This window comes from Poecilia reticulata, linkage group LG17 (genome assembly GCF_000633615.1).
Source record: "Poecilia reticulata strain Guanapo linkage group LG17, Guppy_female_1.0+MT, whole genome shotgun sequence".
NCBI classification, from domain to species: domain Eukaryota; kingdom Metazoa; phylum Chordata; class Actinopteri; order Cyprinodontiformes; family Poeciliidae; genus Poecilia; species Poecilia reticulata.
The window spans coordinates 6,843,597-6,857,588 of NC_024347.1; the positions used below are offsets into that span (position 1 = coordinate 6,843,597).

The following is a 13,992-nucleotide window of genomic DNA, read 5'->3' on the forward strand; positions in this document are numbered from 1 at the left end:
GCTTTGGGGAGGGACGTATGCAGAAGCGAGAGGAGTGTCTGCAGAGATCATGAACAGTATTCATGAACACCTTTACTTGAATACATGACAAAAATTATACACACACAAAAATGTAGTTGATAGAGATATTTCACCTCCACGGGTTATAAAGATTTCCTTCCAACAGCTGCTTTCACGCGTGTCATCAGATGACGTGTTCACCTCTGAGCTGTAGGCTCACAAAAAGAAAAAGAAAAAGAAAAAAAAGCTGAATATTAATCCCACTCTGGCTGCAGCAGTGGGCTTCTTGGAAACCCGTCTCGCCGCGCGCACTACCCGCACGTCACTCGGCTGACATCAGCACGCGGTTTAAGTACCTGCAACCTCGCGCGCTTGAACCAGTAAACATAGCGGCTGCTTCTTCATGTGGCCATGCTGAGGACTAAAGTGAACAGTTTCTTATGATTCACAAACTTTGCAGGCATGGATTAGCTTTTCCCCCTAACTTTTTTTCTGCACTTTACTCAAAGTTCCAACTTAGTTGCTGTTGTTGGGTTGTTTTTTTTTTTAGAATGATTAACGGAACTGCTGCGTTTGGGGAACTGGACACCAATGTTTCTGAGCCGATGCACTCTCATCTCCTCAACCACAACCTCACGACCTTCCCCGCGCTCCGACTCGATTCTAAGTCGCTGGTCACTTCAGCCACGATGTTTGCCGTGGGAGTTCTGGGGAACCTCATCGCCATCGTCGTGCTGTGCGTCTCCAAGAAGGAGCAGAAGGAAACAACCTTCTATACGCTGGTGTGCGGGATGGCCATCACCGACCTGCTGGGCACGTGCTTCACCAGCCCGGTGGTCATCGCCACGTACGTGGCCAGCCGCTGGCCGGGAGGCGCGCTGCTCTGTCATTTCTTCTCCTTCTCCATGCTGTTCTTCGGCTCGGCCGGGATGTCCATTCTCTGCGCAATGGCGGTGGAGCGATACCTGGCCATCAACCACGCGTATTTCTACTCGAAGCACATAGACCGGACCATGGCGCGCTTTGCACTCCTGGTCATCTACCTGGCCAACATCGTGCTGTGCATCATGCCCAGCTTTGGCTTCGGCCAGCACGTCAGGCACTTCCCCGGCACTTGGTGCTTTCTGGACTGGAGGTCGGTGGATCCGGTTGGCGCGTGCTACTCCTTCCTGTACGGCGGCGTCATGCTGCTGCTGATCGCGGTGACCGTCATGTGCAACCTGGCGGTGTGCAGGTCTCTGGTGGGGATGAACCAGAGGACGGGGATCGTCAGGACGGAGCTGTGTGAGCACAGCGGGTTACGGCGTCGCTTCCCCCGGCTGTCTTCTGTAACCTCTGCCGCAGAGATCCAGATGTTCTGGCTGCTGGTCTTCATGACCATCGTGTTTTTGGTCTGCTCCATTCCGTTAGTGGTAAGTTTGAATTATCTTCAGCATGGTTCTATTGTGAAAAAAAAAAAAAAAACATATTTCTGTTTACATTTTATTTGCTTGCTTTTTACTTGCCAGGTGCGAATCTTTGTGAACCAGCTCTACGACCCCTCCTACATGTCTGCTGGGGGGAGACCTGACTACCAGGGCGACATGCTGGCGATCCGCTTCGCCTCCTTCAACCCCATCCTGGACCCCTGGGTCTACATTTTGTGCAGAAAGAACCTGTTGCTGAAAGGCTGCGGAAGGCTCAAGAGTGTGATCACCCGGGCAAAGGACGGCCGTGGGGACGAAAAGAGCTGGGTGGAGGGTCAAAACTCCCCCCCATCCATACACAGCAACGACACCAGTTACGCGTCGTTGCGCACGGCCAGCTACAGGAACGAGCCGCGGCTCCCGCTGTCCATCAAGAACACCTCTTTCACAGACTTTGCTCTCCGACAAGCGTGGGAGTACGACACGGCGCGGGTCAACTTCCACCCGTTCAGCGTGGAGTCCGCGGCGATCATCGGCAGCGAAGAGGAAGCAGAAGCAGCGACTCACCCGGGACAGGACGCGGCGGAGACGGCTTCTCCGGGGCGGGGCGGCGTGGTGCACGTCCGCAGAGTGGACATCGTTACCTGCACGTTCAGCAGCCCGAGCTCCAGTCAGTCTGCCAAATGCTTCTGATGCCCTCAGGGTGGGCTCCAGGGCCGTCCAGAGACATTTAATGAGCCAGGGGCGCAACAAGAAAGAGGCTTTAGTCAAGAAAAAAGACAACACACCGATATGATTTAAAGCATCCCAATAAGTGCCTCTTGAAGGTTTTCTTGAGGTTATTGCTCAGTTCCACTCACCCTGTCTCTGTTCCCCAGATGGCTGCATATATTTTTCTATCTGTTTTTGTTTGCTTCCATTTGTCTACTTCCTTTCATCAAACCAAATGTGTCAAACTCATGGCCCTGGGGCCAAATCTGGTGCGCCATAACTTTTTATGTGGCCCTCCAGACTCTAGGAGTCCACACAATGGTACGTTCAAGACAACAGTCGGGTGCTTAAATATCATTTTATTAATCACATCAAAACAGTTTTGATCAGTATCCTGCTAAATGTGTTCAATATTTATTTTTAAGAGGAGATATTTATTAATATTTCAACAGTTTGATAATGGGTAGTTTCATCAATACATTCTACTTTGACCGGATCTTTGAGGACATTCATGATCTTGATGTGTCTCAAAATTAAAATCATTTTGACACCTCTGCCCCAAATAATCAAACATCATATAAAATGTTAAAGCTCAATTTTTACACAGTCTGCAACTTCCAAAAGGAAAACAACACTTTTATTTATTCAACTATGTCCATAATGTCCAGGAATGATTTGTGCTTTGACACCACATTATTATTTTTTTCACCTCCTGTCGTCGTGGGGCCTTTCTGCATTTTATGCCATTAGTTGCACTCATAAACAGGACAAAGTGTCAGAATGTTTACAGATAGTCTGTGACAGAGAATGCAGCTGAATTTTATAAATACAAAAAATAAAAATACTCATAAATCATTTGGGTGCTGAGCATTTTCAGCGGTTTTAGATACAAACAGGAAGGCTTTCTGACGAGGTTGGCACAACAGCATGTAAGAAAATCAGGCTCTGAACAGGTTTTCTATTGCTTATTTGCATAACCAGTCCGTGAACATGGGCGCCGTCTTGTGGTGAGCAAACAGAAAGCATTGTAAAAAATAAATAAATGAAAAACGTTGAGGCTGGAATTAGTGTCATTTAACTTTTTCTGATTTGGAGCCAAGTTAAAGTGTTTATGTGTTTTAAAGTAGTCAGAACATCTGGGAAATAAAACCTCAAATATTTAGACTGATCAGTCGGACCTCAGCTGGATTGATCTACACTGAACATTATTATGAAATCTTTATTTTATTTGTGAAACAGCCAAAAGGAACATTTTGGTGTCTCAGAACGACCTGATGTAGGAAAACATGAAAAGCACAATGTTTACAGTGGTCAAGGCTGAATTGAAATAGTGTACAGTGATTATGGATGCAGTGTTGGCCTGTCTCTAAAAGGTTCTTTTGGAAGGTGGGCTTCTGTGGAGGAGTGAATGTGTGTGTGGTGTCAGGGGAGTGAGGAAGCCTTCCAGATCAACCAGGTGAATGTTCTCTCTGCTGTTGCCTGCTGACTCACAGCTCAGTGACTTGATTCCATTTGTGTTTTTGTGCAAGTCTAGTGAAGAGTTAGCCCTGTAAACCTGTGGCTCTCTACTAAAGAGGCAGGTAGCAGTCATGTTTGTCCAGGTCCAGGACAAAACACAAAACAAAGCTGCTCCAGAAAGCAGAGTGAGAGGAAAATTCCCTGGTGGATAATTAGGGGAAGAAATGTTTTGGGAAGTCTGAGACCAAGCTGAAGCTGTCAGTTGGATTAATGGAAACCAACTCCATCAGCATATTGGAGTAAGATAAAGTAAGATGAGGCTTGTAAGTGACCAAACAATGGGATGTCAAAGAAAGTTAAGGTGGACATTTTTGCAGGAAGGGGAATGTGCGTCACCACTAAGGGCTGCACATTATATCGTAGTCGATATGCCATAATCGCAGTATGTGCAATATTCATATTACAAAGGAGTGCAATCATTGTTGGCTAAAATATTCAAAGTGTTATGAACTTGTATTTTTCATGCTAATGTCATATTTAGTCACCTAGATAGCATTATTTAAGTTTGATGTAATTTCATTTCCTAATGTCTTCATTGCAGTATTACGGATATCCCCTTTGCAAGGTTTCTAATATTTTGCAGCCATATCATTAAGAATAACTCTCAAATACAAAGGATTAGGTTCATTTTTAACAAGATGGCAGGAAGATAGCATAGCTTAAGGTGTTATTCAAGTCATCTGTTTAAAAATTGTGTATTTTTTCATATTGAGGTAAAAAAAAATCACAATGTCAGTTTTTTCAATATTGTGCAGCTGTAGTCCCCATAACAACCAGGGAGTAAGGCAGATTTAAAGACATGTTTGGGATTAACCTGGGTATTAAGGAAAATCAACTCTTTTAAGCTTTATATTATGTTCTGTTATTTGGTCTTCAAAAACATACCTGGAGTGTTGACTTGATTATTTCATGCATGTTTGAGGAATCCTTGAATCTCCCTGGGCAACCAGTCAGGTGCATAAACACTTGCTCTTACCAAGTGATGTGTTTTCCACACAGCTCCTGATTGGACTTGTGTCAGAAAGCATAGGAGCTTCTTAAAGAGACAGAGACTAATTTCAAGGCATCAAACTGCAAAGTCATATTACTTTTATGTTATTTTTGATACATAAATCATTTTCATGACAATGGCAGTTAACATAGTTGCTTGTGCTATAAAATTACACTATGTGCCTGGAAAACACATAACACTGTCCCTTTAAGAAGAATTTTAGTAGACCATATCTTTATTTCTTTTTCCTGGTTATTGTAAGTCTTACTTCAACATGTTTCATGCTTTAGAATGTAGAAAAATCTCATTACATGTGGAAAAAAAAGACATTTTTCAAAGGTTTCCTCTCAGCAGATTGCCTCAGCAATGTTAAAAAAACAGGTTTCTGCCAGCAGGTTTCATGATCTAACAAGCTAATGAAGTATTAGCTGTTTCACACACTGCATTATACTGGAAAGTAAAATTCCAATTTGTAACTTTTATTTGAAACCGAAACACAGTGAGATTTGTATGTTTGTGTAGAGACATGGGAAGCCACTGAATGTGGCCCTGGTTGCAGACCTCTGATATCTAACTGTGGAGCAAAACCAAACAAAATTTTAATAATTAAAAAAAAAAAAACATAAAATACCACACAGAGTAATGTTTTAAATTAGACATTTACAAAAGTTAAATATAGTTCATTTGGAATCACTTCCCCAATAATTGTTAGTTTCTTGTTGTACTTTATTTTTATAACCCAATGTTTAATTTTTATGGTTCTGGTTGTATTTCTTCTTCTAGCAGTGTTAAGTTTTCTGTGTTTTCAGCCCAATCACAGCAAAGTGTCCGACCAAAATGTGGGACATTTTGTTGAACATCTTAAAAACACTGTACCACCTCATGCAATGAGCAAGGCCTGGTCAGGATGATGGGAAATCCTGCATTTAGCCACTAACCATGAGTCGAACCAGCAGTGTTTTCTGGTGGTGCTGACTCACATGCTGCTCTTCAGCCTAAAACTGGATTTGGGAAAAAGTTCTACCAGCATCTGCCAGATATCTTCATAGCTCCCAAAATTAAAGCACAAGACAAAATGAGGTAGTAGAATGTAAGGTCTGAAGCTGTGCATAGTGGAACTGGCGAATTTGAAAGCTGTGGAGTGAAGAGCAGAGCAGAACACGATTTCCACTTTGGCCAGGGACGGAAATCTTCCCAGGAAAAAAATCTGCTGCAGAATGGATCTGTGATTAGGAATGTTTTTGTTTTTTTTTTCTTCTAAGCACTGGCGCAGAAATATTATATTATTCTACCCCATGGGTACAAGTTGTGTATGATCCTCAGAGATTAATGCTCGAAGTGGAAATGTTAGTGCCATCCACTGTGATGTTCATCCATCATGTGTTGCTGTTGATCTGTATGCTCTCATTTCCAGCACTGCTTTATTTGTTATGTGTGGAGTATTTAATGTAAACATTGTGCATTTGCTAGGTATTCATATTGCATATTTTCATTTTTAAGATTTATGCACGCACACACAGAAAAATGTCTTACTTATCAGACACTTTCAGAGATTTATGTTGGATCTGTTGGTCGTGAGGAAAAATAAATAAATGAATAAAACTTTAAGGCTGATTGTTGTCGTTTGGGTTTATTTGTGTGCAGAGGTGCGAGCTACGACGCAAACCTCCCAGGTTAAATCGGTGCTTTTCAGCTTCGGCCACCAGGTGGTGCTGCAACCTCAATCCACAAGGCGGCAGGTTTCCAAAAATGATTCAGTCGAGGAAACTGACCACAGATGTTTGAGCAGTACAATGATGAAACTATTTAGATTTTGAAAACTTTATTCCCTAGGAGGATAATGCCATAGAAAAAATAGAACATTTCATAATAATAATAATAATAATAATAATAATAATAATAATAATAATAATAATAATAGGTAACAGCAAGTGTCATATGAATTATGGAACCACTACAATGCATGAAAGACAGTTGGAGGTTTTGTTACGCAATTTCAAATTTTCTGGCGGCCCCAGAAAATTTCGTAGGGGTGGCACATCTCTCTATATATATACTATATACAGGCTACTACAGTGGCCTGGTCACCATCTCGGCTTTTAATGGCCTGAAAGAATAGATGCCAAATGATATCCCATCCAGAAATGTTTGAGCTCCTATCAGTGTGAGGTGTTTTCAGTTGTCAAGGCGTCTATGTGTAGAAGTGAAACATTCAGGTATTCAGGACTTGTGCAACGTCTCCTTTAAAAAGACAAACAAACTCAATAGTTTGAAGGACGTGATCATCTCATACCCACACCTCTTCGCTGCAACAAGCCCAGATTTGTGAAAACAAACAAATACTAAGTTTGTTTTAGAAAGCAAAAATGATGACAACAGCCAACGACAATAAACACAGCTTTTCAGATCCAGCAGCGACTGCTGGTCAGCTGGCTGAAAGAAGGCTTCTACCCTCACAAAGCTTCCTGGCTCGCACAGAAGACAAACCCAGCTGCAGTCATGGTGTAGAAACTAGAAGAAGAAGAACCACCCAGCACTCCTTTCAAAGTAATGCTGTTTTAAAGTACGGCTGACAAGCTACAAGAGGCATGCGTGTTAAACAGCCGCTGGAGACTCCACCTGCAGGAAGCCTGGTTAACTAACCAACTAAAACCAGCTTCTTGAATTTGCTTTAAGGAGGAGACCAGAAAAATGTCCAATATTCTGGCCCTAACATTACCAGTTGTTCATTCTGGATTTTTAACAATAATAAATATTTGGCCGTATTTGAGCCGTATATCTACGGCTCATTTTAGCAGCCGTAGAAATACCTGTAGCTCTTCAGTTAAAGGGGAACAGATCATGTCCTGTTTAAAAGTTTGTGTTAATACCGTGGAGCTGTGCTGTTGTTACTTCATGTTATGAGAGTTTTTTACTGGCCCATGTCTACAAGTTAGAATCAAGACTGAGAGGCGACGTTGAGGTAAAACAAAATAAATCAGGATCATTACGACAGTATGGAGGATTATTTACGTTCTGCTGGTTGGGTTGAACGGTGTGAGAGAGACAGTAACTATAGTTACGGTAACTGTCTGGTTTGTGTTCCTGCGTTTGGAAAAATGTGGAAATGAATCACTGAGACGGAGTCAACAAAAAGCAGCTGCGAGGGTGAAATGTGAATCTTGGCAATAAATAGATATATTTGTATCTACATTATAGAGTCCATATAAAACAGCTCTCATATGAAGCCATAATAAATAAATAATTTATCTGTAATAAATATATTTTACTCTTACACAGTAATACATGAAGATGCATGGCATCCATTAGGTTGAGTTCACCTGAACGTATAGAAAAAGATACAATGTGAGGTCTCTGTTTGTGTGTGTGGGGTGGGGTGAGGGGTGGACGTGGGGGGTTGGGGGAAGAAAAAGACTGTTGGGGTTTTTTGGGAAGTGCTGGTTTCACTGTTTGCAGTAAGCGTTTAGTTAAAGTTACAGTATAAACACAGTGTCAGTCCTTTAACTAGGCTTTTTTGTTCTTTTATCTCAGGTCTCTTCCAACAAAAAGTCAAAACAGGTTTAGATAGGAGTTTTGTTTTTGCTTGGTTTTTTTTTCGGAGGAGTTCTGGGACCCGCAGGTTCCTGAATCCCGTGTCCGACATGGATGTGAAAACAGTCTGTTCATTCCCTGCTGCTGCTCCACATTAGTCTCTGATTTAAGCCCTTTTTCTTCCAGCTGCGCCCAACACACGGCTCTGTAACTTCCCATGTGTGACAGTGCCTCCCGCTGGGCTTTTTTTTTTTTTTTTGCACACAGCGCCGAGCGTCCGTTCAGCCGATGCACATGCAGCTGGCAGCTGAGAGCGACTCTATGGTCCTCCAGGTGGTGGAGGTGTCCATGAAGGAAACCGGCTCGTAGCGGTCTGGCCGGCAGCAGGGGTTCCTGCTCACCTTCCGGGCGACGCGGCGCGGAAGGGAGCCGTTTTCCAGCAGCGCGTTCAGCGCCAGATCGTAGTTTATCCTGGCGCTCTGGCAGGAGCCCACGCAAAACTTAAAGAGGACGATCTCGTCCGAATCGAAGCCCAGTCCGAGGTCCCTAACCTTCATCTCTTTCTTCTCCACCCGGCAGTCCCTGCTGCTCTGCTTTGGGGGCCGGCTTTTACCTTTCCCCCTTCTGTCCGTGTTCCCTGCCTCCTCTCCTTCGTCCTCTCCTTTCTTCCTTCGCCTCTTCTTCTTCTTTTGCGACCCCTTCGGCTGAGGTGCTGTGGGGTCGGAGGAGCGTGGGGAGCGCCCCGCCCAGCGGACACTGGGATGGTCATCCAGCTCGTCCATTACAAAGGGTTCTGAAAAAAACAACAAAAGGATGTAGCAGACAGAATGACAGAAGACACACAGGCTGGATCCGTGTAGTTACTGACATAATCAGTTCTTCAGGTCTACAATCCTGATGCTTTTAGATTCACTCCTCCTGCACACCTGAATCAAATGAATGCTTCTTTACCAGGATTCTTTTATTTAACCAGGTGATTTATTAAGAACAGAGCTGAACAGAGCTGAACCACTGCTGGAGAGAGAATTCAGGTGTGTTGGAGTGGAGTTGGCCCGCTGCTTCAGATCTAAAATACAAACCTTTACAAAACTGTTTGTACTGGTGAATTTTTAAAATGTTTTTATCGTGTCCTGTCCCGCACGGCGGCGCTCAGAGTTGGTGTCTGAGTGTCAATGTGAGGCTCTGCAGATTTACTTTCACAAGTGGAGCGTTATGACTTTAGCTGTTATGCTGCGCTTGATATTTATATGAAACTTTATTAGAAATACCTTTAGGTTTATTTCAAGTGTAATTAACGTGAAAATACACGGTACAAGTGGATACATGATATATTTGGTGGCAACCGCACCCCAAAGTAGAGTATATCTGAGAAAACATCTGAATTTGAATCAGGAATATTTTTGAACACTTTGACACATTCCAAGCTTTTACTCTGTGTCTTTTTCTCACTGTTTTACGTGGCACAACATCACAAGGAGGGCATAATTGCATAGTCGAAGGAAAATTATGGTTCTCAAATAGTTTTATAGATAGAAATTTGAGAAGTGTGACACACTTTTGCATTTAACTCCCCTGAGTCAGCATTTTGTTGCTTCCGTTTCTTTTTTGACAAACACAATTTTTACACAACATGACTCGAGCTCAGCCAGACAGGATGGACAGAATCCGTCAAGTTCAATTTTCTGGTCTTACCACAAACTCTCTGTTGGACGTAGAGCCAGACTTTGATTAGGCCACACTACACATGTATGTGCTTTATGAATTTAATTCTCTATGCCCTCTGGTTAATGGCCATAGGAATCCTCTCCACAGTATGATGCTGCCACCATCGTGTGTGGTGTTGGCAGCATGAATGATCTCTTCAAAGAAGCTTTCTGCCACTCTGTTCAGTTCTCCTCTCGTCTGACCAGATCACCTTCCTCCATGTTTGCTGTGTTCTCGTCTTAGCTTGTGGCAAACTGCAAACCGTTAGCATGAGCATCTTGGCTGCTTCTCTTCTAGGTTGTTATCGTTAATCAAAACTAAGGAAATAAGAAAAACTAAATGCAAAAGAAACGTTTTTGCTAACCGATATAAAAATAAAAACAAGAGTTTGCAAGTGAAACTGTAATGAGCGTTCGCAGAGCGTCACGCCAGGAAAAGCAGAGAGAAAGCACCAGAGTCCAATTTGGGATTATTTTGAATATAACTGTTTCAGAAGTGTTCTGCAGAAAAACCAGATATAATATGTAGGAACATATTAAGTTGGGCCTTAAAGACCACTTCATCGTGTCCATGATACTTGCTTGCAGGTGCTCTTATTGTGTTTACTTGATTTTTTTTTAAAGTTTCTCTGCCACATACCTTTCATAACTGTAGGTCTGGTCAATCATTTGGCCACAATTTCTAAAAACTGGTGACTTTCTTGGGTGCACACACGAATGATTGGCAGCACTAAGACCCGCCTACTGCATCTGATTGTTTCTAGTTAGCACTTAGAGAAGGAAGAGTAACTCCATTTTTTCACAGATTAACTGTCTCATAATGTCACGACAGTGACAGTTTCAACAAATATGTGAAAAAGTAGGGTTTAAAAAAAAAATCTACCCACTGCAGCTTTAAAGGGCATAAACACATTTACATGGCATTATATTAGCATGTTCCATTAAAGCCCAGACTCCGATCAAGTGCAGTGGGCTTTGTCTGCAGTACCGTAGAGAGCGTGCCATGTGGGGTAAGGCTTGCTGTCCTCCTCCTGCTCCTTGTCCTCCACCACCTCTGGCAGCGTGACCGGAAAGTCTCTCCCCTCCTGAGCCTCCAGAAGGCCTGCAGCATGGTTCAGGTCTGATCCCAGTCCACCACCAGCAGCAGCAGCTCTCATGTGAGCTCCTTCCACCAGAGGCAGCAAGGAGATGAGCACCCACAGCAGGACCTGAGCACAGAAAATACAAACTAGAACTCACCTCTAACTCCACACAGCACACCAAAACGCTACGCTGTAAAAACACTAAATGTTTTTAAAAAAGTGATTTTGGTCTAGTTTCTAGTGCAAATATCTTAGTAAAGTTGAAATAAGACAAATTAACTTAAAAGTAACTTTTTAGCAAGATATAGAGGCTTGTTTTAAGTAAATAATTTCTTAATATTAACGACACAGTACTAATGCCATTGGCAGATTATTTAACTTATAACAAGATGTTTTTCACGTTATAAGTGAAATGATCTGCCAATGGAACAAGTACTCTTTCATGAAATTATTTACTTAAATTTCATTGATATACATTCATGTTTGTGGTTGCAACGTCACAAACAAGGGCTGTGAAAACTTTTGCAAGCCACTGTAGGTAAACTTATGATGATGAGTATTAGGGATATGCTAATAAAAAATTAAACATTCAACAAGTAAAATTAAGAGAAGCCATAATGTTACGAAATAAAGTCATATAAGAATATTGAGAATAAAATTGTATTATGATTTTATTCTTGTAATTTTATGGCTTTATTCTCATAATTTCATGTTTTGCATTTTCTTACTGTGGCTCTGATACTCTACTGTAACATCCTCATTATCATGAAAACTTTAACAAATAATTTAACATAAATTCTGAAAAAAGGAGGTAAAAAAGCAAGGCGAAAAGTTTGTCCTTGACAGAATTCCTTAAAAACTCTTGATATGAATTCGCATGTTCTGTTTGAAGTGTCTCCCTCTCACATATAAAACCCTTAATAATCAAACTCCATCATACAGCAGAGATCTGATTGGTCCAGATGTTCCTACCAGAGCACTTCATTCTCAGTTTGCAGGTTTATGCTGGTTCCTAGAGCTTCAAAAACTAGAATGGGAGACAGAGCCTTTAGTTAGTTCTACTTTTAAGGCTAGGCTTACTTTTAACTTTATGTTTTCCTTTTTTTATTTCTTGTAGAGACTACATCTTATTTTTCTCTAACAGAAAGTATTCCTCAGTGCTCGTGTTTCTGCTCCGTCTCCTCCAACCTCCAGATGGTGGAGGCAGACGGCTGTTCACACTGAGCCAGGTTCTGGTTCTGGTTCTGGTTTTGCTGGAGGTTTCTTCCTTTCGAATGGGAGTTTTTCCTCTCCACTGTGGCTACATGCATGCTCAGTATGATAGATTGCTGCACAATGCAATCTGCTGGGTTTCCTCAGATAGAAAACTTTTAAACTAATTTTAATCATAAACTGAACTTGTTGTATTGTTTTTTTTTGTATGTTAGCATGTATGTGTCAATGGTCCGAATTGACACATACATGTGTCACTTTGTAAAGTGCCTTGTGATGACGTGTTGTGAATCAGCACTGTACAAATAAACTTTTTTCGCTGACTTTGTTATTCTTACATCAGTGGAAGAGTGAGGAAACTAGACTGAGCGCAAAATGAAGATAAAGGAGAGGATGTTCCTGACAAACCTTGGCCTTTGCTGACATGACAGAAGAAATGTGTCTATCCTTCCTCCAAACCCTCCATCTGGTCCCACCTGGAGAAACAGAGGAAGAAAGGCAGAGAGGAATTTCAGAACAAGAACAAGGCTTCACCTCGTCAGCTTTCTTTATACCAAAAAGACAAACATAAACCCAAGGCGCAACAAATGGGTAGTGTGAATTGTATATATTCACAATTGTCCAGATACTGTAACCAAGAAAAGAAAAGCCCCGCGGGCCCCCGAACAAGTCAGCATGTCACATAAATCACGTCCTCAGAGCAATGAGGACAGTGTTTTTGTTGCTGCTTTTAGAAAAAGAGACGTGTTTTCTGCCAACAGCTGCGGCTAGTGTCGGCTTGTCGGCTCATACATCCAAGGAAACAGACCCGGTCGAGCAACAAAAGGCAGCATCTGTGATAGTCTTGTCAAAGACATTCTTGGGGCTATTTCTGTGACAGAGGTACAAGCAGGGGAAACTAGGCATAGCCGGGACCCTCCGTGGAGGTCCCAGACAAAAACCGCAGAGAGGCACCGCAGCTGATAAGGAATCTAACTGATGCAGATGTTTATATATAGTACGTGCGCCGCTGAAGATACTGTTGTCGGTCGAGCAACCGTGACATGAGGTCATTCGCTTCGGCTTTTGTAAAAACCAAACGTCATTGAAATTATTACCTGTAAAAAAAAAAAAAAAAGAAAAAAAAAAAGGATTATCTTCTAAATGTTTCAAACTTAGTCTGTGAAAGTAATTGAAACTCATGAATTATTTTGAGAGACAGTCACCTGTCTCTCAAAACAGGAGAGACAGGACCTTCTTTGGATCTTGATCCTAAGATCTGGATACTTGGAGATTTTGAGTCCCTGAAATTATGTCCTTGCAAAAGATACTTTGTTTTGGTGGCGTCGTCTGCGGCAATAAAAAATGGAAATCTCCAAAATCTCCAAACCAGAAATGTTAGATCAACGGACTGTTGTTGTGATGCTTAGTTCAGGCATTAACAAAGTTTGACTGGACATGGACTCCATTCTAATGAGATTGGACCAGAGGGATGATTTGTATCAATTTTAATGTTATTAATTTTTTTCTCATATTTCTAGCCTTGTAGATATTTGTGTGAAATGTAATGCCAGGATGAGGCTCAGTGCCTCCAAATCCGAGGCCATGGTCTTGAGCCCGAAAAGGGTAGAGTGCCTTCTCCGGGTCAGGGGGGTCATCCTGCCTCAAGTGGAGGAGTTTAAGTATYTGGGGATCTTGTTCACRAATGAGGGAAGAAGGGAGCGGGAGATTGACAGGCGGATTGGGGCAGCGTCTGCCGTGAAGCAGGCGCTGTACCGGTCCGTTGTGGKGAARAGAGAGCTGAGCCAAAAAGCGAAGCTCTCGATTTACCGGTCAATCTAAGTTCCCACCCTCATCTA

At 42.3% G+C, this 13,992-nt stretch overlaps 2 protein-coding genes across 6 annotated transcripts in view; one reads left to right on the forward strand and one right to left on the reverse strand.

Annotated features, from left to right (window-relative positions):
* Positions 1–432: 432 nt before the first annotated feature.
* On the forward strand, positions 433–2,378 carry ptger4c (prostaglandin E receptor 4 (subtype EP4) c). The gene is made up of 2 exons (XM_008433388.2): positions 433–1,412; positions 1,509–2,378. The coding sequence occupies exons 1-2, from the start codon at positions 441–443 to the stop codon at positions 2,097–2,099; spliced, it is 1,563 nt and encodes a 520-aa protein (XP_008431610.2). The 5' UTR covers positions 433–440; the 3' UTR covers positions 2,100–2,378.
* Positions 2,379–2,456: 78 nt separating this feature from the next.
* Positions 2,457–13,992, reverse strand: part of LOC103479139 (artemin-like) — a 35,243-nt gene continuing 23,707 nt past the window's right edge. For all 5 annotated transcript variants that reach the window (XM_008433389.2, XM_008433393.2, XM_008433392.2 and 2 more), the window contains 3 exons: positions 12,563–12,630; positions 10,849–11,068; positions 2,457–8,950 (listed from right to left, as the gene is read on the reverse strand). In XM_008433389.2, the coding sequence (XP_008431611.1) occupies positions 8,439–8,950; positions 10,849–11,068; positions 12,563–12,630 (800 nt within the window). In that variant the 3' untranslated portion in view covers positions 2,457–8,438. The remainder of the gene's footprint in view (positions 8,951–10,848; positions 11,069–12,562; positions 12,631–13,992) is intronic.

Coding starts and splice junctions, on each gene's coding strand:
- ptger4c (XM_008433388.2), top strand. CDS start 441: ATGATTCACAAACTTTGCAGGCATGGATTAGCTTTTCCCCCTAACTTT. Junction 1,413..1,508: donor TCTGCTCCATTCCGTTAGTG/GTAAGTTTGAAT, acceptor TTTACTTGCCAG/GTGCGAATCTTTGTGAACCA.